Source organism: Erpetoichthys calabaricus, chromosome 5, assembly GCF_900747795.2.
Source record: "Erpetoichthys calabaricus chromosome 5, fErpCal1.3, whole genome shotgun sequence".
Lineage (NCBI taxonomy): Eukaryota > Metazoa > Chordata > Cladistia > Polypteriformes > Polypteridae > Erpetoichthys > Erpetoichthys calabaricus.
The window spans coordinates 61,500,449-61,527,284 of record NC_041398.2 but is presented as its reverse complement, the minus strand read 5'-3'; the positions used below and the strand labels follow the sequence as shown (position 1 = coordinate 61,527,284).

Sequence of the window (26,836 nt, the reverse complement as noted above, 5' to 3'; positions counted from 1 at the left end):
ACCTGAGGGAAGCTGCATTAGAGACTTGGCAGAGCATCACCAGAGAGGATACTTAGCATCTGATGATGTCTATGAATTGTTGACTTCAAGCAGTCATTGCATGCAAGGAGTATGCAACAAAGTACTAAATATGACTGCTTTAATATACCTAAACCATTGCTATGTCCCAAACATTATGGTGCCCTGAAATTCGGGGGCCATGTATAAATAGTGTAATTTCTACACGGTGAGATCACAATATATGCAAATACCCTTAAATATAAGTCTGCTATGTGAACTTTAATCACAATTGAACTGTTCGATTCCTGTAGGTGTGCAACTAGGATTATTAAGTAATGGTTCAGAATTTTAATAGTATCATTCTAAGTGGCTTAAGCTGCTTATTGCTGCTTTCTATCTCTGCTTTGAAACTATTTGACAGTAGGTTGCACTGTGCTGGGCAAGCACTGAACTATCAAAACATTATTTTGTCCATTAGCAGCTGTCTGAAGAATGAGGAAAAAATTAGTTTGAGAAATACTTTGACCCTCAAGTCTTGCAGAAAATAAAGAGCTCTTATTCATCTCCATGCAAGTATGCTGCCTCTTGAGTTGTTAATGCTGAAGATAAAAAAGGAAAAGTTGGTATTTTACCTGTTTTGAGGAAATGCAGTCTTTGTATATAAAGTAGATCAAGGGAGATTAACAGGGTAGGATGGGTAACTATCCAATAAATGTTTGTCATCATGATGCATTATCAATGCAGAGATGAACAGACACACACATTCTGATTGTCTCTTTTAAAATACAATCTATGTAATTTTTAATGATTTGTCGCATTATTGTTCGTAATAATATTTATAGAAATCAGTGGTTCTTAATGTTTTTTACTGCATGGCACAGCTGTAGTTTTCAACAAGCATGAAATCTCTCTTTGGGTCATCTTTTGCCTTTTAATATTTTTAGTAGTACTAGGGGGCTTTGCCCCCAGCTTACTTCGCTCGCCAACCCCTGGGCCTGCGCTACGTGCTAGCCACTTTGCGGTTCTGCCGCTCGCATATGGGGATGTGGATGTGGATGTACAATTTAAACAGACTGTTATTTTCATGTGAATTGTTAACATATGCATAATAGAACTATTTTACAACAAATAATTAACCATATTAAAAAATAGTAAAACATAATAATTTGAAAGTAAATTATATTTCATGTTGCTTTAGTTATTCGTTGTGTAATACGATTTCATTCTATTTGGCTTTGAAATTAACACGCAAATACTTTTTAAACTTACACTTTTACTGTAAAACTTCAGTAAAAACAATTTTTTGAATTAAATTTTCATCAATATCGAATTGAATTTTCATTCTGTGTTCGGACTTTCATCGTGACAAAGCAACATATAATTGCCAGTGATTGAATTTCGTTTCTTTCTCTCAATTAAATAAAATGACTTTTTCGAATGTTTGGCTCTGAGATTTGTTAATTGTCTTTGCAACAGCTATTCTAATGGGAAACTGTTATCGTTTTAATACGAATGGCATATCAAGATCTCCTTTGTTGTCTAATGTTATCCGTGGAAGATATACTACATTACCTTTCTTGGATACAACCTTCTTTCTACAGTAATTAATGCGATGGAAGATCAGACGGTGTTAATGGTTGTAGATATTCTTTGGAATATTGTAAGTTGATGTTTTCATCTTCCACATGTCCACCACCAACTGTTTCAGCATAGTCTATTGATACGCATTTAACCAATTTGCTGTGTAATCGCTCAACATTTTTGGTGTTAATTCCTTTGACTTCGTTTCTCGGTGCTAGGATTGCCCGTGTAATCATTTTTTCTGTTGATAACCCTTCATGATGAAATTCTTCAATAAGATTTCGACATAATACGTCTTCTTTAATTGGGAACTTAGTGAGGAAAACCACCATGTGCGTGGTTGAATATGGTTCAGAGGAGGGCGTGACTTGAAATAAATCTAATGGCTAAAGTCTCGTCTTGCGGCACTTGAAAAAAGTCTTGTCTCGTCCTAGGATTTTTTTTATATAATAGAGAGAAAAGAACAGTCAATGAGGAGGTGAGAAGTATTAAGAATCATAAAGGGGAGCTATAATGTGCAGACAGTGAACTAGCAAATGCTTTGACTATGCATTATTCTATGCAAACAAGTCGATAACCACACATAAGTAACTGGGACTGAGGAGTTACTGATTTGGAAATTGCATTTGGAGAATTGCTTCTTAGGTTAAATAGGCTGGAATCTAACAAATCATCAGGACAAGATATCATTTATGCTAAAGCACAGCTGGACTTGTGCTTGGACTCTTTTGGTCTGCAGGGTCCCTGAAATTAAACAAGTAATAAGAAAAATGATTTACTCATTTGTTTTTCAAAGAATTATTTCTTCCACTGGAATGGTCATTTTGAGTTCTGTTTTAATCCTTTTGCATTATCCCTGATATATCTCCTCCACTTCTAGTTGCACACACAGAGTCATCCCTTAGTTTACGAATCTCCAGCTAATTGCAATTAATGATGGAGAGTGGCAGTTGCCACAGAATTTGTGATGGCAGGATGAGTTGAGTAAGGGCTGTCCATATATAAAATATGTGAAGAAGAAAGCGATTTATCATCAAGAACAACATTTATTTATATAGAACATTTTCATACATGCAGTGTAGCTCAAAGTGCTTTACAAGACAGCAAAAAATTTTATATGAAATGAAAAACAAATAAGATTAGGCAATAATATAAGAATAAGTAACAAAGGTAAAAGGTAAGGTCAGGTGGCCGGCAGGATAGGAAAGAAAAAAAACCTCCAGTTTGGCTGGAGAAAACTACAATCTGCAGAGGTTCCAAGACCAGAAAGACCGCCCAGCCTCCACTGGGCATTCTACCCAACAAATGTTTGTAAATCAGTCCTTTGTTTTCAGGCTTCACATGATAATAATTAATGATGTTGGTCTTGTGGTCAACTAAGATACCTGCCTTGAGTCCATCAACACGGTGCTGCATGGTGCCTTGATCGGGTGGTGGCACAAATCACTACCACAGAAGAACTGGAAAAAGCAACGGAGAATAGCTGAGATTAGTACAGACTGTGGATCCCTGATGAATATGATAATTCTATGCCCATGTAGTCTATTGGAAAAAGCAACGGAGAATAGTTGAGATTAGTACAGACTGTGGATCCCTGAAGAATATGATAATTCTATGCCCATGTAGTCTATCAGGAAATACAACTAAAATGTAGCTTAGTGTGAGAGGTGTACTTCTGTGCTTTCTTTTATTCAGTTTATGTGCGTGGAGAATCTGACAATTGCCTCCACTTGAAATATAAACTAACCAGTAAACCCCCGATTCTCTAAAGAATCGCAAATCCAAGAATGGCAATTACTTTCTGTTCCCTCCAGTCTTTGTAGGGATGAAAAATCATGGAGGGTGGGAGCGTCCCGGGAAAGTTTTCATTTAATTAAATAAATATATTTGTACTAAAGCTGTTTCTTTTTGGAACCGTGACTCCTTTGGTTCTGGTGTTTCAGAAGCGCGTTGTAGGTGCCTTCGTTCATTGTTTTTATCTATGCAGTTTCATTTTTGTTTTTCTATGGGTGTGTTGTTAGCTAGAAGTCGTTTGCTGTTAGGAATCATAATTGAACTTACTTTTAACACTGAATTACCTTAATGTGATTCAAATAAGCCACACTGACAGCTGCCACACTGAGTGCTGGCATAGTGGATTAGAGCACACTAACTAGTGGCACTGTGGAGTGGAGAATACTAACCGCTGGCACTGTGGAGTAGCTGACTGCTGGCACTGTCAGTAGTCACCACTACCTCAAGTTTAAATACATAGACATATATAGATAGACGTCGCATTCACTGTGTTTCTCAGTCGACACGATACATTAGCGCGTCAGCCTTATTGCGAGTGGCAAAAGTGCCATTTAAACTAATACAGGTAGATGTGGAAACCGGGTTTTCTGATGAAAAAACAGTAACGTTTAAAACAGTATCGTTTACATACTGTTTTTTGGCGAATCGTTTAAATGCAATTATTTTATATCCATTTATACACTAATAATGGCAATTATTAAATAATAATAATTATTATTAAATAATTCCTCCCATATAAGTAACATTTCGGGGACTGCCTTCTATCTTCGAAACATTTCCAGACTTTGTCCTGTTCTTACGCAACACAGTACTGAAGTATTGGTTAATGCCCGAGTCACATCACATATAGATTACTGTAATGCTGTTCTATCTGGCATGCCACAAAAACTCATCCATCGCTTGCAACTTCTTCAAAATTCTGCTGCCAGGATAATAACCTGCTGTTCTAAATCCACTGAACATATTACACCTATTTTCTCTCAACTTCACTGGCTCCCTGTTAACTACAGAATACAATACTAAATACCACTCTTAACATTTAAAGCTCTCCACAACCTCACTGATCTCCTACAGACTTAAACTACGTCTCGCTCACTCAGATCCTGTAATTTGAGAGTATTCAGTCTGGCAATATGGTGCAGCCTTAGTTTGTGGAAGACAGACACAACTAAAGACATGAGCATATAAAATGATGGTTGTCAATTTCAAACTGTGTTTCCTCAATGTGCTCCTTGAGAAAACACATCATCAAGTTTGAGAAATGTTAACAGCTAACAATAATCTACATAGTTTGTGACTAAATACGTTTAGCCAAAACGTTGTTTGGAGGCTCACTTGAGCAAATAAATGCATAGCTTTGCTAGCTTAGCCTGGCTTAGCTTAAAGTAAAGACTATAAAACAGGATTTTCTAATGGCGAAATTTAACCAAAACAATTGTTCAGCCTTACCTATGAAATCCCCCCCACTGGGATCTGGTTTGGAGCGTACAGCGGTTTGTACAATCACAAGCAGGACATTATTCATTACTTCACTCCACAGCAGTGCCACTCACAATATGGCGGCGACGTTGACGTGCGATTCTGCTGGTCATGAGTCGTCGTTATTCTACAGTGGTGTGAAAAACTATTTGCCCCCTTCCTGATTTCTTATTCTTTTGCATGTTTGTCACACAAAATGTTTCTGATCATCAAACACATTTAACCATTAGTCAAATATAACACAAGTAAACACAAAATGCAGTTTTTAAATGATGGTGTTTATTATTTAGGGAGAAAAAAAATCCAAACCTACATGGCCCTGTGTGAAAAAGTAATTGCCCCCTTGTTAAAAAATAACCTAACTGTGGTGTATCACACCTGAGTTCAATTTCCGTAGCCACCCCCAGGCCTGATTACTGCCACACCTGTTTCAATCAAGAAATCACTTAAATAGGAGCTGCCTGACACAGAGAAGTAGACCAAAAGCACCTCAAAAGCTAGACATCATGCCAAGATCCAAAGAAATTCAGGAACAAATGAGAACAGAAGTAATTGAGATCTATCAGTCTGGTAAAGGTTAGAAAGCCATTTCTAAAGCTTTGGGACTCCAGCGAACCACAGTGAATGCCATTATCCACAAATGGCAAAAACATGGAACAGTGGTGAACCTTCCCAGGAGTGGCCGGCCGACCAAAATTACCCCAAGAGCGCAGAGACGACTCATCCGAGAGGTCACAAAAGATCCCAGGAAAACGTCTAAAGAACTGCAGGCCTCACTTGCCTCAATTAAGGTCAGTGTTCACGACTCCACCATAAGAAAGAGACTGGGCAAAAACGGCCTGCATGGCAGATTTCCAAGACGCAAACCACTGTTAAGCAAAAAGAACATTAGGGCTCGTCTCAATTTTGCTAAGAAACATCTCAATGATTGCCAAGACTTTTGGGAAAATACCCTGTGGACTGATGAGTCAAAAGTTGAACTTTTTGGAAGGCAAATGTCCCGCTACATCTGGCGTAAAAGGAACACAGCATTTCAGAAAAAGAACAACATACCAACAGTAAAATATGGTGGTGGTAGTGTGATGGTCTGGGGTTGTTTTGCTGCTTCAGGACCTGGAAGGCTTGCTGTGATAGATGGAACCATGAATTCTACTGTCTACCAAAAAATCCTGAAGGAGAATGTCCGGCCATCTGTTCGTCAACTCAAGCTGAAGCGATCTTGGGTGCTGCAACAGGACAATGACCCAAAACACACCAGCAAATCCACCTCTGAATGGCTGAAGAAAAACAAAATGAAGACTTTGGAGTGGCCTAGTCAAAGTCCTGACCTGAATCCAATTGAGATGCTATGGCATGACCTTAAAAAGGCTGTTCATGCTAGAAAACCCTCAAATAAAGCTGAATTACAACAATTTTGCAAAGATGAGTGGGCCAAAATTCCTCCAGAGCGCTGTAAAAGACTCCTTGCAAGTTATCGCAAACGCTTGATTGCAGTTATTGCTGCTAAGGGTGGCCCAACCAGTTATTAGGTTCAGGGGGCAATTACTTTTTCACACAGGGCCATGTAGGTTTGGATTTTTTTTTCTCCCTAAATAATAAAAACCACCATTTACAAACTGCATTTTGTGTTTACTTGTGTTATATTTGACTAATGGTTAAATGTGTTTGATGATCGGAAACATTTTGTGTGACAAACATGCAAAAGAATAAGAAATCAGGAAGGGGGCAAATAGTTTTTCACACCACTGTATGTCTATGTTTAAATATGTCATCATGGCAACTTGTTGGCGTGCATGCTTTACCTCAAGTTTAGTTTACAGGTTCTGTTGTTTGGGCACCACTTACTGACTCTGGGAAGCCGCTGGGTTTGACTCTGGGGTGCTGAGGCGCTTTGTGAGTGCACGTGCGCTTTTGGGACGGGTTGCGTCTGGCATTCGTACATATATAAAACCTTAGTAAACATTACTAAACGAAGGTTGTATATGTGGTGGTGTAAGTGTTCGGGCGGCGGTTGTATTGTGACCTGAAGTTTAGTTTACAGGTTGTGTTGTGTTGTTTGGGCGCCACCTACTGAGTCTGGGAAGCCGCTGGGTTTGACTCTGGGGCGCTGAGGCGCAGTGCGCATGCGCTTCAGTGCGTCTGGCATCCGTGCATATATATACAACCTTCGTTTAGTAATATAGATGAGCACTAATGCCAACTGCAGGGAAAGACCGATCTACATTGTCTAATTCATATAACATTTTAAGCCAAGACTTGTTTTTTTTTTTTCTTTCACTGCATAGAAGCCTGTCAGTCTTATTTGTGGCAACAGAATACAAGCTACTGTATCCATCCAAAAAATGTGAATCGGCTCTTCCTGAAATTGTTTTGTAAAGGTACATTAGTCACCTAAAATAACGTAGTGCTGGTTACTGTATCTGGAAAATGTTATCCTTGTTGGAGACTTTTGAAATTTTCAGTTCAGTTTTAAATATTCAAAATGCAATATAGATTTGAGTGTATATAAGCTTGCAGATATAAATATGGTTGTTCCTTCATTTATATCCATTAGTTTGCTCAGTGACCGGAACAGATTTTCGATTTGCTGTATTTTTATGTACATGCCTCACATTTTATTTCTTACATCTGTGTGTATTTTTTCAGGGTTTTGGCTTCTTTGGACCATCCTCATTTTCTTCAGCTGCTGCTGTGCCTACCGACACCGACGAGCCAAACTACGCATCCAACAGCAACAACGTCAAAGGGAAATCAACCTCATTGCCTACCATGGGGCATGCAATTATCCTGCATCTATGCTGGATCTTAGTATGTGACAAATTTTTGTTGTTTGTGGATTTTTGTCTTTAATGAATATCAAATTCCCTATTAAGAAGCACAGTTACCAACTAGGTTATATTTTGTCTTTATTGATTAATTTAATAATTTTAAATTTTGCTGTGTTTAATGTTCTTCTAATCTCACCTTCCAGTGATGCTGTTGAAAATGTTTTTTAATCAGTCTAGAAATTATTTCCATAGGAGAGTTTTGGACACATTTGCGTTTGGGGTGTAGACTGCTAATGTCATCCTTACAGTTGAATTGGAAGAAGTGTGGAGAAGTGAAGATGTGTGGAGTGTGCAACTGCTGTATAACAGTTAATTAGTGATGGAGTGGTGGCTCTGAGACTAGGGATCTGCACTGGCAATCGGAAGGTTGCCGGTTCAAATCCCGTAAATGCCAATAGGGACTCTGCTCTGTTGGGCCCTTGAGCAAGGCCCTTAACCTGCAATTGCTGAGCGTTTTGAGTAGTGAGAAAAGTGCTATGTAAATGCAAAGAATTAATTAATTATAACTAAAATACAAAGTTTGCTTCTAAAACAAGTTTGGTTGCAACTACAGAGCAGTGCGAGAATTTTTAGGGTTTTTTTTTTTCTCCTCTCTTTCTCACCCGCACAGGAGTAAATGTATCTGTGTTTGGGGAAGCGTTTGGAAAGTAACCTGTGCTTTTTCTTATTTGTTTTCCAAACATGAGTCGGTAATGCGTGCCAAGGCAGAAAGCAAAAGTTGAAACAGGCAAGTCTGTAAATAAATAACTGGCATTGTAGCATTGAATAGTTAAAAGCAACAGCAATTCCTTAGTGGTAAGAGTTAAGGCATATAAAGAATAATTGGATACAGCACCATGTAGTGCTTAAAAGCGAGGACAGGTGTGCTCATTCCTTAAAAGAAAGCATTTATTTTATTGACAGGTAAGCAGCTAACTTCAAAGCGGTAAAGAGTGGGGCTCCACTGTAAATAAACGGGCATCTAGCATGACTGATCAGGCTCAAGCAGCCATGGAAACAGATGAGAGTAAGGAAATAGCTGATATCAGTAAGTGAGTTTTCCCAGTAACACGAAAGTAGGGTGTACAGAAAAAAAAAAAAAAAAAAAAAAAAGTTAACTTGATAGATCAGTTCTTGGTGTTCAGGAAAGCTAGAGTAATTAAGAGGGCGACAACGTAAGGGTTCATTAAATGGAAGAAATATAAACGATATTAGTGGAGAACTTAAAAGTAAGGAAGTAATAAGTGGGGCACAAAGTTAAGAAAACAGAAATGGGGGAAAAAAGTAATGATTAATAACTTCAAAGGAAGACGTACAGCAGATAGTTGTGGGATAGAGCATTACTGGAGCACAAAGGGCCATGAGGTGTTCAACAATTGCAATACTTCTGTATTCCATTGTTTTAAATAGTCTAAATTTAATTAAAAACAGTTAAGCAGAGTAATAATCCAAATACCAAAATTTAAAAATTAGGTCAGTGTAATGCAAGTCTTGTTGCATGTTTCTGTTGGGGAGATGGCTTGGAAGAGTCCGTTCTCCTTGAAGGCTAAATCAGGAGATGACAGCCAATCGAGTACTTTCAGCACAGGGTGGCTGAACTGGAGAAGGAGATGACACTCCTGTGTTGTAGTAGAGAATTAGCAGACCTGGCCCAGTGCTCTTAAGAGAGATACTATACACCGTATATTAAGGAGACTTGGGAGAAGATGTTAGACAGGTATAGTTAGGTGGATCAAAGTCGCAAGGTACAAGGCAAAGGGTGCACACTGTCCTGGGGCATCAATCTCAGAAATTGAAGCTTCAAACCATTTTCATGTTGTTGTGGAGCTGGATGGTGCCTCTAAAGGCTGAGATGGCAGGCAGGCATGCCAATTCCCCTAATGACCGAGTCCAGGTATGAATGTAGTGATCAGAAGGCTGAACATGTGACTCAAATCTTGGTGTAGGATTGAAGGGTATAGGTTTATGGGGCATTGGGTCTCCTTTTGCTCCTTTTAGCAAAAAATGGGACCATTTCTACCACAGTGGGTTACATTTGAACCGGAGGGGCTCGGCGTGTAGGAGAGGTGTATAAGTAGGTTAGTCAAAAACTGTGTAAACTCAGGAATTGTGGGGAAAGCGAGTTTAGAATAGGCCGGGTTTAGAACTGTACATGAGTTGACGAACAGAAGTTTAAAAACAAATATGAATAGTAACATAACCAAAAGTTTAAATGCAAAAGTAAATTAACTTGCCTTAATTCTAGAAGTATCAAAACTAAAAAGTGAGTTGGAGTTTTATGTAGCAGAATATAATTATGATAACCGTAACATAGCAATAATAGGAAGGGGTTGAGTATAACAGATGTTTCCAAATTTTTTAGGAAGGGTATACAGAACAGAAAAGGAGGGGGTGACAAGTAGTCTTCAGTTGGATTATGAGCTATATCTTAGTCAGGACGTCTGGCTTTGTCTGAAAATCAATAAGGAGAAAGCCTTATTTTAGGAGTGTGCTGTAGATCCCCTCAATGCAGACAGTAATTTCAATTCACATCTTTTAAATAATACTGAAAAGGCAAGATCGCATGAGGATATTAATAATGGGGAACTTCAACTACTCATATTAAAAGGGCTAATTTTCTACATATTTTTCTACAGTTTATAGACCTAATCAGTGACTGTTCTTTAACAGAGTATGTTATTTGGAATTCAGTCTTCACACATTATACACTTCACGTCAGCATTTTGTCATTATTACTATAACATGAAAAAAGTTAGTGTTTTAGTTATGTGTTCAACATTTTTTTGCCTCGCATTTCCTCTCATCCTACATTTACCCAGATTGTTGTAGACATGGAATATGCATGAAATGTATGTATTCCAAATAACTATTTATTATTTACCCTATACACTTCAAGGCACCTCACACCCAGATAAACAGACTTGAGCTGGGAGAACTTTGTGACTGACTTCAGCTGAGTCAGTAGGGGGTGGAATAGCAGCCTGCTTGGTGCTTGTGCTGATTGACACGTTTGCAAAACAAAGACGCTGATGAAGCGGTGTGAGGGAATTTAACGTGGCCCGGCTTTGCAACTTTTTTCGTAGGCTTCAGGGATTCTAGTGGTAATTGGATAGGACTGGCAGGCTTTATTAGGCTGAATGGCCTGTTCCCATCTGAATTTTTCTAACATTTTAATGTTGTTTTAGTTCACATATAATACAAAAAGCACCTGCTCTAATTGCTTGTCTGTCTGTTTGTCCGCATGAAACCAGTTGGGTCACAGTGGACTGATTTGTTGAAATTTGGCACAGTTGTTTTTCAAGGAAACTTGTTGAGCAATGTTACATTTTTGTTGATCTCTCCAATAGTGTGCACTGTAGAAATGTTTTGATTTTGAACATGCATTGGCGAATTTGTAATCTTTTCTGTCTTTAAACCAAGAAATTTTTTTGTGCAACTTGAGTTCTGTATTAATGCACTATTTCAAATGTACCTTGAGAGAGGTCACTTCAACTTGTATATTTTCTTCTTTTACTCATCTGACAGCCGCTTTAGATGGCTAAATAGATAACGGTACAAGCTAGTCAAATACCTGGAGAGGTACACCAAGTGGCTTGTACTCCAGCTCAGTTTTCCTGTTGCTGAATTTCTAGGAAATGAGTGTGTTGTAAATCAATCATATATTCCTGCTTTTGGTCTCAGATTTTGCAAATGCATACTAAGCAGATTACATATGCTTATGTTTTACAAATAAGTTAATTGAATAGCACGGTTCACAGTGAAAAGCACAATGTAAAAGTAAGGTTTGGTTACATTCTTAATCCTGAAGACCCAAAGTGATGTGTGCACACAGATGTATAAATATATTATACTGTATATTAACCTGCTAATTTCCTATGTTTATGGCTTTTGCAAAAGAACGTAAATATGACAAACATTTATCAAGGATATTATTTACTGTGTATCTATAAGTTGATACAATTGGTTTGCATTAAAAAGTATTATATAAAAGTATTGTATAAAAAAAAATTTAAATCTAGTTTCATTTTATTATGGTGTCTTCTAATATAACATAAAAAAGAGCAATTATAGCATCAAAATTAATTTGTATTGTTTCACGACTTTCTCATTTCAGTACCTAACTAAATGCAGACATAGAGCATGTAAACTCCATACAGAGAGCAACTGAGTGTGAAATTCAAACCCAGGATGCATTTTTCTCTAAACCTTTCAGTACACATTCAGAATGAGTAGGACTTGTTATTATTTGTATCTTTAAATATCTGGAACTATTGAGAAACGTTTACTGAGTTAGCTACGTGTCCTTGATTTTAGAACATAATTACTATTATTTTGATAATTTAACAAGATTAATTGTCATGAAATACTGATACATTATACTCAAAGTACAAAGTTCAGTTTGCCTGGGCAAAGAGTAAAACAAAGTTTTCGTACTTGCTTTTGCTATAAATGTATTTATTCATGATCATACAGTTCAAAAACTAATAACTTGTGGGGAGAAATATCATAACTGCTTTGAATGTGATTCATGCAATTAGGAGTGGATGGCATGGCCAAAATCTGTATCACTGTATAATTAAAAATTTTGGGTGTTTCATGAGGTATATATTTAATGTATTTGTTTTTATGACTGAAACGTATTTTTTTAAACAAACACATTAATGATTAATTGTGCATACATGCACGTCTCATCTGTCAAATCCCTGGTTGACAGTGCCGCTCATGGATTATATAGCAGGTATTTGCCTGTATGACTTGAACTGATTTAAAAAAAAAAAAACAAAAAAAAAAACTCTCTTTCCAAGTAAATAAAATCTTAATTCAAAAATCTGAAATATTTAACTAAAATCTTAAAGCTTTACACAAAGTAAATTCCTTGGTCAGTTCCAAATACGCATTTATTTTGTATTAATACCTACTTTATGTTTCAAGGCAAAAAAAGAAAGGCACAAGAAATCCCAGTGCTTGTTTGGGTCTCGGACTGTAAAGTTGCACTGTGTGTGCTCTGAAGGATGGCACTGTTTCAGATGCTACAAATGATCAGTGATATTACCAATCTTTTGTGGGAACATGACTGCATTGAAAACATGTTACTCTGCTTCTTGTCAGACGTTAAACAGCCAAAATATCTTCACGCTACTGAATTCCTCAAACCCTTCTTTTCAACAGTGTCCTTGTCCGTTGGGGTGTCTTCTTCGATAACACTGAATTTTTTATTATTTATTTATTTACTTACTTATTTTTTCCTGTAATTTTCTCTTATCTCACTCCCACGACTGACATACCGGCATTCATGGCTGCTGCAATCCAAACATTTACATGTATGCTGTTGCCAGCTCCGTGCTGTGTGCGTCAACCCAACATGACGTGGCTCCAACTCTATTTTAGCCATATGATTGGTTCAGTGCGGTGCTATTCTCATTATCAGTGGCTTTTCGTGTTTTCTGTCAAAGCATGGATGGAATGAGTTGTATTGACTTTCTGTTGACTATGTCTTAATGTTTCTGTTGAGGAAAAGTTATTTCACGATAATTATCTTTATCACCCAGTCCTAGACAGAGTGCAACAGGAGTGGTGTCTGGAAATACTTTGGCTTTGTAGCAAATGGAAAGTGAAAACTGGATGATAAACGCAAGCCTCTATGCAAGATTTGCTAACAGACAATACCAGCTAAAGGGGCCAATACAACTAATTTAGCCAAAAGCTTGTAGGGTCAACATGCAAGTCAATACACAGAATTTTTGTCTTATTTCTAAATTATAGACACATTAATAAGTGTAAACCTGTAAACTGTTACCTTTTAGGAATGTGATGTTTATTTTTTTTCTACAGGTTAAATCTACAGTTTGTATTAGTCCAGTACAAACATCTTTCTGTGTATGTAAAAGTAAACTGCATCAGAAGGAAGACTTAACAGAGGAATAAACTGAGGTTCAAATACAATCCCTTAAAGTAGGGAGGCAAGTGGAAACTAATTGCTTCACCACCATCAAATCATTAAATCATAGACCTTGCTTAGTAATATCTTTAGAGTGTCTGGCGCAGTGAAATTGACATCTCGAAGAATTATATTAAGACTTTCAAAAAATCTTAAAAGATGTAATTTTTCCATAGAATACAAAATATTTTGTTCACTTTCTGTTGCTCATGCAGTTGCACCTGCAACAGTCACATCTAATGTCTTGGGATAACAATCAGAAAATTATTACCTCTTTATTCTTTTGTTGAGTTACAAATAGTATTGCAGCTGGTATTAGTTCAAACATCTAGGATTTTAATGATGAATCAAATGAACCATCGCTGTGATTTATGTACTTGTTTGTTTTCTCAACTTTGACATAATTGTTTTAATATGTGTGTTTGTGTGTCCTTTTTATTTAAAAAAAAAATACACATTGTTGTTAGATTATTTATTTTATTATCCGGTGAATGTATCTTCAAAAGATCTCTGGAGACATTCTACTTTGGTAAAAATAGCTTGATTCTGTTCTGGGTTGTAATTTGTGGTAAACATTTTAATATAAGGAATGTTTATAATAAAACAAACAAAAACAAAAAACACTGACCTTTTCCTTTAATACTTTCCTCAAAGTTAATCATGAATCTAACACTAGCCAGGTTTCCATCCAAGGAGTTTTTGCGAAAAAATATTTAGCGCTTCAAATTTTTTTACCGATATAGCCAATGGAAATGCTAATTATCGATAAAATGTTGTACATGTCGACATAATATTTTTCCGTTTAACTTTAGCGCATAAATTCTATATCGATACTTCAGATGTCGCAAAAACTACATTGGAAACAGTGTTTGTCGGAAAAAAGGGCTTTAACGCAAATAAATGTGTCACATTTTCATCACGTGCAATCAAAACGAGAATGGCGGAGCGGTTCGCATGGTCTGATGAAGAGAGTTTTTTTTTTTGATTAAACGTCGTTATTTTGTATTAATTCAAATTTCAGTTTTAATTAAAAACCTTAAGGGAAGCAGGTTAATTCAGTTGTTATCGCACTGTGAAGGGATGTTGAAAGGTAGGCTCACCTGTACAGATCCGATGCTGCAAACACAGCTGCATCATGGGCACTTCCAGGAGTGCCAACGCAAATGTCTCGTATCATGCACCTGTCATCAACAAGGGCCTGGAGAACAATAGATGGCCACCCTTTGTGATTAATGTAATCGCGGTAGCCTTCCGTCGGGGGAAGAATAGGCACAAGCGTGCCATCCAGCGCACCGTAAATCTGTGGCACAAGATGCACCAAGGAATTGCGGTATGCAATTTCATTGGCCTCCGCTTCAGTCGGAAGTCTGATATAACGCCGCATTAATTTTTCTTTAATAGCGGTGCACACAGCATATACACATCGATGGACGGTAGTTTTACTAACCCCGAAAGTTTCTCCAACTACTCTATACTCGGCGCAGGTTGCCAGCTTGTAAAGGGCGATGGCAATCCGCTTTTGGGTTGGAACCGGTGGTCGGTGGCAACCTGTGATGGGCGCAACATCAGGACTGATGAATCCACACAACATCTCAAACATCGGCCGTGTCATTATAAAATGTTGCAGCCAGAGATTTTCTGTTAAGTCTCTCCACCACCTCCTCCCAGAAGGTCTTATTCTTACTCTCCCATACCCGTGGGTTTCGTCGCACTGGGGTACTTTCTTCGAGCTCTAGGGCTATCAGACAAGCAACTGCTTCATTCTGCTGTCGTCTTCGGATATTATGTACAATTCCAATTATTTGTGAAACTGGAATAACAGTAAGCTGGCAAATTTCAAAAAACTGTCTGAATAATCTCTCCATTTCTTTGTTTCTTTGTTTAGTGGAGGGGGTGTAACGTGGAAAACAAAAGGTAGATAATTTGCGACATATGTATGGAAACGGCTCAAGGGCAGATTTTTTTCGCGATACAACAAAAGTTATGCGACAGTTCGTTTTGGGGGGGATGACGTCATCACGCACACCATTTTATCGATAAAAAGTCAGTTTGATGGAAACAGGCTGGAGACAGCAAATTTCGCAAATTTTTTTTACGTATATTCTGTTTGTCGATAACAAAACGTCGCAAAAAACTGGATGGAAACTTAATGAGTATCAGTGTTTGAATTTGCATATTGTAATCATTCATTTTTCATTATTTACATTAGTATAATATACATGCAGGTGAATTTACCAATTGGGGAAAAAAAAATATGACTTTGTAGGATAGTGATGTTAGTCATAACTTTATTTGTAAACCTCCACTAGAGTTCAGTCTTACTTGAGCTTAACAATTGTGATCTGTATGTAAATGGAAAATTGAATATAAAAAGATTAAAAACTTAAATTCAAACTAGCACAGTATAAAGAGGTTTTAAAACTTTAACTTTTAAAATTGTACTTTGTGCTTTACAAACCTTTTGTGAAAGTACTGAGTTATGTACAGTGATATTCTCTACTGAAATTTTGAAATCTACCCATTAAAAGAAGGTGTCAGATCATACAGTGCATAGCAGGTTGCTTTATAGCAGCAGACCAGTCGGAGTACCCATGCTGACTCCTGTTCACAGCCAAAAGCGCCTACAGTAGGCACATGAGTATCAGAACTGAACCATGGAGCAATTTTGTGGGATGCACTGTGAAAAAAAGTCTGATACACGGAGGCCCCACCTTGCAACTTACAGGACTTAAAGGATCAGCTGCTAACATGTTGGTGCTAGATTAAACAGGGCATCTTCAGAGGTCTTTCAAAGTAATTTCTAAACACATTAGAGCTGTTTTGGTGGCATGAGTGTGACCTACACATACTAGGCAGGTGCTTTTAATGTTGTGACTGATAAGTGTATGTGCAGTAGTGTGCAAAAGTATTCAGTGCTTCACTGTAAATGCTGAAAACAGAGGAATGTCTGTAAGTGCAATCTTTAAAGCATTGTCTGTTTACAGTTTTCTGTAGCTGTTTAGGTACAGATTTGTTATGTTTTTTATTTCTTTGTTAAATGAGTTTTAACATTTTAATTATGTTGTTTAAATTTAAGTTATATCAATGCCTTAACAGAAATTAATAGAGAATGTCCCATGAATATTTTAAATTACTGTAAAATGGCATTTTCGACAAAGGTACATTTGAAAATTGAGGGTAATAAATAACTCGGTTTCCTAAGCAGTAGGCCAGATTTATTATATTGAATGAATTATTTGTACATGGTTGTAAAATGATGCATTTTTCGTTTCTGAATTGAGGTCAACTATATGTAAAAGAAATGATATTCAACAGAGATTTGATGCAGAATGTTGAAGAAAAAAATTCTAATCCTGAAGCAACAAAACAATAAAGGCAAAGATGAAACTCTTTGTATGGGAGAGCTCAGTGATGGCAGTGTTTATTGAAGCCGTTTTAGAACTCCAAAGCCTTGGGTTCAGATTTCAGCCTGGAAATTGTTAGTATGGATTTTACCTAGTTACAGTGCCTACAAAAATTATTCAACTCTTTTGAAATTGTTAAAATTGTATTGTTATACCACAATGAATCATAATGAATTTGAGTTTTTGATACTAATTAACAGAAATAGACTGAATAGAAACACATCTGCAAAGTGATCTAAATTAATTCCAGATCTAAAATAATTGATTGCTTAAGTATTTACTCCTAGTTATCACTGGTACATCAGTGGTGTAGTGGTTAGCTCTCCCACCTCATCACTCCAGAATTCTATATTTGAATCCAATCCAAGGCACTTTGTTTAGTTTTTATGTTCTCTTTGTCTTTATGGGATTCTCTCCAAATACTCCATTTCTCTGCTAATATCAGGGCTTGTCTGTTACATTAACTATCTCTAAATTGGTACTCTACCAATGCAGCATGAACTAAACCGTGCATTCTACCCCTAACCACCTGGTTGATTCTTGGAGGGGATGAGTAGATGTGTGTTTTCTATATTTTGGCAATATTGGCATCCAGAAACTTGGAGGGCTAGAAACCTGTATGCGAGTCTGCTCTAATGAACAAGTACCTTATTACTTTAGAAAGTACTTTAGAATAGGATAGCACCCCTTCTAAAAAGGGGTGAGCAGCACAGAGCAGGAAAAAAACAGACAGAGAAACAAACTATTGGAGGGGGGTCATTGTGCAGAGGGATTCTCAGGGAATCAGGAGTGTTCGAAGGTCAGAACTTTGGAGCAGACTTGAAGGATTCATTTTACTTTGCTCTGTGGTGGGGAGTGTAGAGACATTCATGGCATGTTCCAGTACCATGCTATTGGAATCTGCTGCAGTGAAGCCTGTGGCATGATCTGGGATCAGAACAGAGGAGTGGGTCTCGGAGGCATTTCAGGTGTGCTCCCAGCCTGGAACCCTAGAGCAGGTTACAGAGACAATTGCAGTGTGCTCCAAGGCTCTAACATCAAAGCTTGTAAGTGGTATCCTTTCTTCCTACAAATGGAAGGCTGGAATGGATGTAAATGGTTATCCGTCCATACAGTTTTTCTAGTAATTTAATTTATAATACACAGGCTATTGGCTCAAGGTTCAGTCTTTATGCTTTGTTCATTTCCTTTTACCCCAGTATGGAAGTTCTTTACAATATATGTTCAAATTTCACATTATTCCTACTGATTACCCAAGAATACACTTTCCTGTAAAATTGTGTTTTGCAGTGATCATCAACAAAAATCAGAAAAAAGTGACAATTTATATAATGTAGGAATGTTTATCTCATGTGAAATTGTGTATAATATGTTCAAGAGTAAGAAGCTTCATTGACCTGGTATTATGATTATTACTTGACTGGTCCCTATATCCAAGGTGACTTACATTGCATTTGTTTTTCCATTTGGAGCACGAGCAGGTGAACGGACTTGCTTTCGGTCACAAAGTGTCAGTAGCGTGATCTGAACCCACAACCTCAGCGTTTGAAGTCCTAAACCCAAAGTCTTAACCACTGCATCACACTTGCATGTCAGTAATACTAGCCCTTGGTTAAAAAAATAGAAATATTGTATAAGAAAAAGAGTTGGTTACATAGTACTTTCAATTAAGCGATGGCACCATAACTGACAGCCATTTGCTTACAAATGTTCCTGGGTAACACAGCTTGTTAAGTGTAATTTTGGAATTTTTCAAATCAGTTATTTCTTTGTATTAATTTGCCACATAAAATTGTGTTCTAAAGTGAAGCTTTTTTCTTTTCATGTTATAAATTCCTCATCTGTTCTTTTAGCATACAATGGTTTTGAATGGTAGGAAAGAAAGCTAGAAATAATTATTTTATATTGTATTCTCATCTCAAGAAAAGTAGCTCCAAGAATCTATTTCCTACTCCCATGTCTGATTATAGTCTTATTGCAATCCTAACAAGCCTCCAGTACCAAGCTATATTCTACTTATAATCCTGCTTTTCCTTCAGCAAAAAATGATAAAGGCAGTGTGATTGATATAGTGAACTGAAGCACCATGAACCAGTTAAAATTTTTTTTAATGATCTATGAGTTATTCTTGCTGAGGATATGGTAATGAAAGCATTTAGGATGACGTATTAGTAAACTCTCTGAGATTCACTGATGCCAATCAATCTGTAAATACATGGGGAGAACATGTAAAACCCACACCCCGATGCTGTTAGGTGGAAATGACACCTCAGCACTACCTGGCGAAGTTGGAATGTAAGGAGCTCCACAAGCACCACCACTGTGTTGGAAGGACGAGCACAGACCCAGTACTTATAGAGCACATTAGACACATTTGTCGAGGCACAAATGAGGTATATGGGTTGCCTCTGAGCCTGGGTGAGCAGAGTGAGGCAGAGCAGGGAAAATGACGAAGCAGCTGGAAACGCGTGTTTCCACATGGTGAAAGCAGCCATTGAAGAAACCAGAAAGTCCTTTTTAGGGCCACCTTATCAACATTTGCCATAAAGTGGCTAAATCCTTTCCTTTGTCTCTCACACACACTCATTCATTTCAATGTTCTGTCTCACTAAAGCACACACGTGCATTATCAGTTCTACGGCAGTAGCGAATATCTTTATGAAATAATGAAATAAGCATTTATATAGCAAGTATAATATATAAGTAATCTTAAGTCTGACTTTTCTGTTATTATTGCTTAGTTGCCTAAAGAACAGAGTGAGCAATTCACATCTGGGAATCAACATTCAATGTCAATAATGGTGCCTGGCGATGACCTTCTATGGTGAATCCACGCCCCTGGCCCTGTGGCCCCAAAAGATAACATGCAGCAAAACAAGTTTCTGAGAGAACTGCACAGCCGGTCTCTCTTTTTTTTAAATAGCTGAACATTACAACAGTATTTTTCTTTGTGATTTTTTTTTTTTCTCCTCCGTAAATGACATGGAAATGCTATTTTGTAATTTATATGTAATCTCAAGACTTGGATCAATACTTTAACATTTTTGGCTTGGAAAAATGGATGTGTTCTGTAACTAGTAAAGCTTTCTTAGTAATGGGAATCCAGTAACCTTTAGCTACATTATTAAAGGCATAAATTATCCTAAAACCTGTCCAAATGGCAATCCACTGTGCTTTAAAACATAAAGCAAATAAAGGAAAGAATCCTCTGTGTACTTTATGTATTCAAACTCTGCATCAAGACAATGGTGAAATAAGGGTGGAAGAGAAGACAAAGGACACACTTGCTGAAAAGAACACAGTAGTAAAACAAAAATAAAACTATGGACTTGCACCTACAGAAACTAAAGGAACAAGTGTGTTCAGCTAAAGATTGCCTCTGTGAAGCCAGTACATTGCAATTGAGATTTAGAACACAACCTGTAAAGGGTGCCCTGGTCAGCACAAACAGTCGAGAGAGAGAGTGACAATCTCGAAACCGTTTGTTGCAAAAACAAAGTGTATCCATTTACACTGGCATTATGTTGGGCATCATGATCGATGCCACCTGATGTCATTTAAAAAGAAAAAAAAGTAATGTAAATGTGCTGGTGATGGAGCACACTGACCACAGAATCAGATTGTGATCACGTTTAACATGAATGGAAATGCAAATGCATTTTCGATCCACATAGAACAGTCAAGTAAAGGACAAGACAAAAGAATTGTGTAGGGCAGCAGCAGCAACAGTAGTCAGGTAAGCAGCCCTGACTCCTGTGCAACTTTAAAAAGTGAATGCAGCAGCACATGTGAAATAGAGGTAGCATTTTTTTTAATGAGATGATTACATCTTTTACATTTTGATAAAACACGTTTCTTATAGCAGTGTAGCATCTCACCTTTTTTTCACTTTTTTCTCATTTATGTTATTATACTGTAAGTGGCCTGTTTTCATTCTAACTACAAGTTATTGGCTGTCTTGTGCTATGCATAAATGTGAACCGCCACTAGAGGCATTTGAATGCCAAATATAAATTTATTTATGAAACACTTACTAAAGGCATCATCAAGGACCATATTTAACAAGTTTTAAATATTGATGACATTGACTACCTTATAAAGGTGCAAGGGCTGGATCTGGCATAGGCCTTGAGTTTGACACCTCTGCTTTAAGTAATTCATTTATTTTACTTTTCCTTTATTTTTTTCCAAAATGTGCTTTTATTTGGGAATGTTAAGGTCCCAAATTGTTGTAGCACTTTAGTTGTTGTGTATTTATAAGTACTGTATTTAATTAAACATTCGGTTATAAATACACCAATCAGCCACAACGTTTAAACCACCTACAAGTGAACTTATTAACATTTATAATCTCAATAGGGTGGCACCTGTCAAGGGGTGAAATATATTAGGTAGCAAGCGAACAGTCAGTTCTTGAAGGGTGATGTGTTGGAAGCAGGTAAAACGGCCAAGCATAAGGATCTGATCGACTTTGACGTGGGCCAAATTGTGATAGCTAGACGACTGGGTCAGAGAATCTGCAAAAGGGCAGGTCTTGTGTAGTTGTTCTTGGTATGTAGGATTCCTGGATTGTGTGGACAACAGAGTGTATTTGCATCATTTAGCTGGGGAATAGATGGCAGAAGGATGCACTATGGGCAGAAGGCAAGCCAGTTCAGGCAGTGTGCACTTTGAGCTACATCATTTGTATGAAAATATGCTATATAAATAAATGTTGTTGTTGTGTGATGCTCTGGGCAATATACTAGTCAGCACAACCAGCAGCTGGAAACGTTGAGTCTTGGCATCTATGTGAATATTGCTTTGTTGCATACCACCTACCTAAATATTATTGCAGACCACGTTCACCCCTTCATGGCAACAGTATTTCCTGCTGGTAGTGACCTTTTTCAGCAGGATAACTACAAAGAGTTCATGGTGTTGACTTGTCCTCCAACTCTCCCATATCTCAATCCATTCGAGCATCTGTGGGATGTGCTGAAAAAAAAAAATTCTTACCCATGGCGTACCTCCTCTCAATCTGCAGGGCTTCAAGGATCTGCTGCTAACGTCTTGGTGCCATATATCACAGAATACCTTCAGAGGTCTTGTGGGGTCCATGCTGTGATGGATCAGAGCTGTTTTGGTGGCAGAAAGTGACCTGCACAATATTATGCACATGGATTTAATACTGTGGCTGTTCAGTTTAAATAAGCCATTTTACAGAGATTGTTTTAAAGCTGAAGAGAAAAGACATATGCAAGTTTGGAGTTCTTGTCCGCAAGTCAGTTTTTGGTAACAGCTAATTATGAGAAATTAGTATTTGCATAATTACTTACATTGAGCAAAAAGTATTTACTCTCAGTGTAGATTTGTTAAGTTGATTAAGATTTCCAGTTAATACTGACCCAATGAACAATATGTCATTGGCACACTGACAAAGTAGTGTTGTTTAGCATGCATTTGTTTTTTTTTCCAGTCTGCAAGCCAAAAGCATCATATTTATTAAAAATAAAAGGTTTGAAAAAGAAAATAATACAATTCCTTTTTTTCTAATCTCTACATTATATTTGCAGTAACATCAGCAGGGCAATATGTATATGTTGCATTAACTGTTTTTTCATTAATTTTGTCCAGAAAGAAAAGTTGCTGTGTGATTAACAAGCAATGCTGAAAGAATGTCCAAGATAGAGTAACAAACCTAATGGACATCCAGATTGTCACAGTTAAAGCCTTTAATTTTAGGAATAGTATTACCTGTACTATATTTATGTTTTAAATGTATATGCATAATTTAACTAAACCAGATATTAAGATATTTAATATTTCCTCTTTTGGCAGGTTTTTTGGCCTCATTCAAGCTGCCTTCATATGAAGAGGTTGCTGCCCGTCCTAACACCCCACCACCTCCTTACAGCACTGTGTTTGCCCTTCAAGGAGGGCAGTATGCCCACCCAGGCCCTAGCTGCTTGACATCATCCCAAAGTTCTGATAATTATACCAGCTGTTCCTGTGAGTCCTGCTCAGCTTCCTCACCTAGTAGCACCTCATTTTCTGTGCAGGTCACTGATGAGACAGACACCAGCAATGCAACAACACCTAGTGAGACTGGAGATTCTCGGCCAGTAAGTGCAACAGCAGATACGTCCACTCCTGTAGTTGTTGCTGATCCCCTTGGTGCAACTTCAGTGGTAACAGGACAGGACAAACAAGGAGAAGGGAGCAGTAAAAACCAAGAGGAGCCACAGTCACCCAGAGTTATGAATTCCCCACCAAAGCATGCTCTGTTTTCTTCAAATGTAGACTTTTTTGAACCTGACTGCCATGCCTGCTGTTCCTCAGACATTGAAGAAAATGAGGATGCAGATGAAGAGCACTTTCGTCATCGTCGGCTTACTGGGGATTCAGGGATTGAGGTTTGTCGCTGTCGGATTGATAGTGAGGATGAAGATAATGAATCCAGCAAAGAACATGTGGCTCGGGAAATGAAATGTTTACTTCATGACAGCTCTGGCTGCTCCAATAGGAGTGAAGTCTCGTCAGTGCAACAATGCCGTGAGATGTCTGGCCAGCCACAAGAAGAATATGTTAACTTGTGTGCTGCTAACATGAGTGGAGAATTTATTGTGTCTATGGAGTCCGTTTGAAATCTTAGCCTGTGAAGAAAAATATCATATGTGAATGTATTCCAAGTTTGGAAAACATGGAGTTCATTTGATAACTCCTTGGCAATAATGCTAGTAGCATGATGCATTGTGTTAACATGCCCTTAAATTTAAAATGGACGAGGCAATTTGAAGTTGATATGTGTATGATCAAACCTGTGTTCTTAAAAAAAACAAAACAAAAAAAACAAAAAAAAACCAAATAAATAAAAGGGTAAGATGTGAAAATAAAAAAATGGGCAGCTGATAGCCTGTCATTTTGCAGTAAATGTTATGAACAGTCTCCTCCATGATAACCAGCCTAAATTCATACGTGACATGTTGAAGTACACTGTCATCCGGTTTCCAGGAGGAAGAGCTCATCAATTCAAAGGCAATAATATCTTTAACACTTCCTATTAGTGCAATTTAGCCCCAGATGAACAATGGCTGTTTGGATTTTATTAATTTCATGTGTGTATTTGTCAAAAGGAAATATATTCTTTGGATATATGGGCACGCTGAGAGCATGCAACAAACAAAAGAAATGCAAAGACCTGAACTGATGTGTTCATAGTTTTAAAAAAAAAAAAAAAAAAAAAAAAAAACTAGCTTTTGAGGTGAAAGCAACGTTTATAAAAGATGGCCACTTTTAAGCCAATAATTCCTCACTAAACATGTTGAATGTAAGAACATTTATTACACCGGTTGTATCAAAAGGAACTCGTACGGTGTGGCCAACCAGCATTGGCTTTGAATGGGAACAAAACGTATCGCCTTCTACAAAGACAAGACATACCAAGTGTGGGTAATTTTAAAATGTAAAAATAGAGTAATTATTGGAAGCAAATTTTTCATACCTTTTTTTTTTTTGGTGTTAATGGAGTAAATGATTTTGAAAGTTGATTGTCTTTTTTTAACCTAAATATTGTTTTCAGTCATAGAAAGAAATCTAAGCCAAAGCATATAATTTAATTATTGGTGGACTATGGTAAACAAGTAAAGCATGCAGAACAGCTTAAGAAGATAAGCCAGTTTGGAAATGCATGCATTAAATCAAAACAAAAAACTTTTATAAAGACAGAAAGCTGAATGTAATAATTGCACCCCTAAATATTTGAGTATAACACTCTATATCATTCCAGATGTTTCTTTGAGTTTAGCTATTTGCCAGTTTCTGAATTAAAGCAGCTGTTCTGTATTCATGATGTACCACCTAATTACAACTTGTGTGTATGTTTAAAAAAACAAAAAACAAAAATTGAACACAAACACAAATTTACTTTAGGAAATCAAACCATGAGAGTTCATCTTAATAATTGATTTATGTTATAAATATTTATTTATTTATTTTTTTGAGCCTAGGTATGTAAAATATACAACTTATTGAATTCTTGTTGTCCTGCTCAGTGTGCTTCTGAGCACACTTAGTTGATCATTAAACATTCGTTTAGTATTACATAAAAGTTGCAGTTAAGATATTTTGTTGATTGTGTGTGAAGATTATTTATAAACAGATGTTTTTTAACACTACATTTAAAATTCACAATCTTAAGTTCATGTTTCCTGTATCAAATAATTCTAAAACATACTCTCATTAGCACAGTTTGTAACTGTTATGTAGTTTTCTTCTTTGTAGGACAAAGGTATGATTTAAAGAGCAACACTTCTTTTATTTAGTTTACAGCTGCTGAAACACAGATTGCACATGTCCTGTATGAATGAGAGCTTTTCTGTGGAAAAGCAGACTTGTAGTTCGATGCATGGGCGGGGTACCATTTTATTTGTGGTTTGTATGAATTTCCCTTGTGGGGGTATTAGTGTGCAGTGCTTTTTTGGGAGGTTTGGTGAAGACTTGGGTTCTTTCTGCTGTTCAAAGCTATGCATCAAGCTTAAGTGCTGCGCTCAGCTACCCAGGCCTGGATTAGGGTGCATCTCCATTGGTCTGGCTTCTCATTTTATTCTCTTGGGCTCCCTTTGCCAGTGACTGCAAAAGGAACAAAATGAAAAATCATAGAAGGGACCATGCTTTTGGTATTATAATTCCAGAAAAGCAAACTTTTAAAATTGGAAATTTCCTTACAGTGTGTCTTTTTCAGTACAAGTCTTATTTGTTGATTGTTATAACAAGTATTTCTCCTACATATTGTTTTTTAATTTCATTATTTTATATTTCTTTTTGTTAATGTTGTAAAGTGCTACTCTTTTCCACTAATTTATATTTAAGGTCTACACAGTTACATCAGTGCTGTAATTAAAAAGTCTTCTTTTTATATTAAGTGCTTTTTTGTGTTTCATTAAGATTTTCTTATACTCTGAACCATTACATTTTGTTATTTTCTGAAAATGGAAAATGCCTACGAGTGCCAGGGAAAATGCAGGTTTCAGTTTGGGTAAATTGTTTTTGTATTTTTTAGGCTGCTGATGACACTGTTGGTTCACAAGTGGATTAGTTCTGTTTTACTGTGAATAGATTAGTAAAATCTACCACACCATTTCAAAGCCAAATCAAGGGTAATAGTGCAGGCTAATAAAATAAAAAGTCATATGTTGTAATTTGATGAAAAAGCATTCCAGAGTGATAATCATTTTTCTCATAGTGCACTATAGCACACTTCCATTAAAAAATAGAAGACATTTTCTTTTGGATGCAGTTTTGAATGGCTGCAGCTTCACACTAATAACAAAGTTCTTCTGTTGCAGTAATTAATTCTGCTGTTTAGCAGAGAGATTGTTTCAGCATTTGGTCCCCAGCAAATAACATCAGCAAAAGTAACCTCATTAAATATTTTCATTTTCTCACACATTTTTGATTTTATAAATGTTATTGTAATAGTACTCTACATCAAAATCCCATGTTGACTAATAATTGGCATATGAATGTTTTAACAGCAAGGAAGGCTGGATTTGCATCTTAATTCTTGTCTGTTTGCTTTAAGAGATGAATTCATTATTGCAAACGTGGGAAGTACCAACTTGCATGAGCCAAAATGACATTGGGCTTTTTGCCCATTTGTGTGCAAAATTTAAAATAAAGAAAATGCTACTGAATGTCAAACATTTATGAGGTAGAATTTTAAACAATATGATGTCCTGCTTAAAGTATTAAACCTGTGAATGGATGGTAAACAAGGTTTATCGCATACATTTCAATTGAAAGGCTGTTCTCTATGAGAAATAATACCTAGTGGATGCATGTGTACCAGATTG

At 37.0% G+C, this 26,836-nt stretch overlaps 1 protein-coding gene across 1 annotated transcript in view; it reads left to right on the top strand.

Annotated features, from left to right (window-relative positions):
• Positions 1–23,802, top strand: part of si:ch73-290k24.6 (WW domain binding protein 1-like) — a 51,157-nt gene extending 27,355 nt beyond the window's left edge. The window contains exons 3-4 of the mRNA XM_028801564.2: positions 7,501–7,662; positions 22,824–23,802. Of these exons, the coding sequence (XP_028657397.1) occupies positions 7,501–7,662; positions 22,824–23,629 (968 nt within the window). The 3' untranslated portion in view covers positions 23,630–23,802. The remainder of the gene's footprint in view (positions 1–7,500; positions 7,663–22,823) is intronic.
• Positions 23,803–26,836: the final 3,034 nt, after the last annotated feature.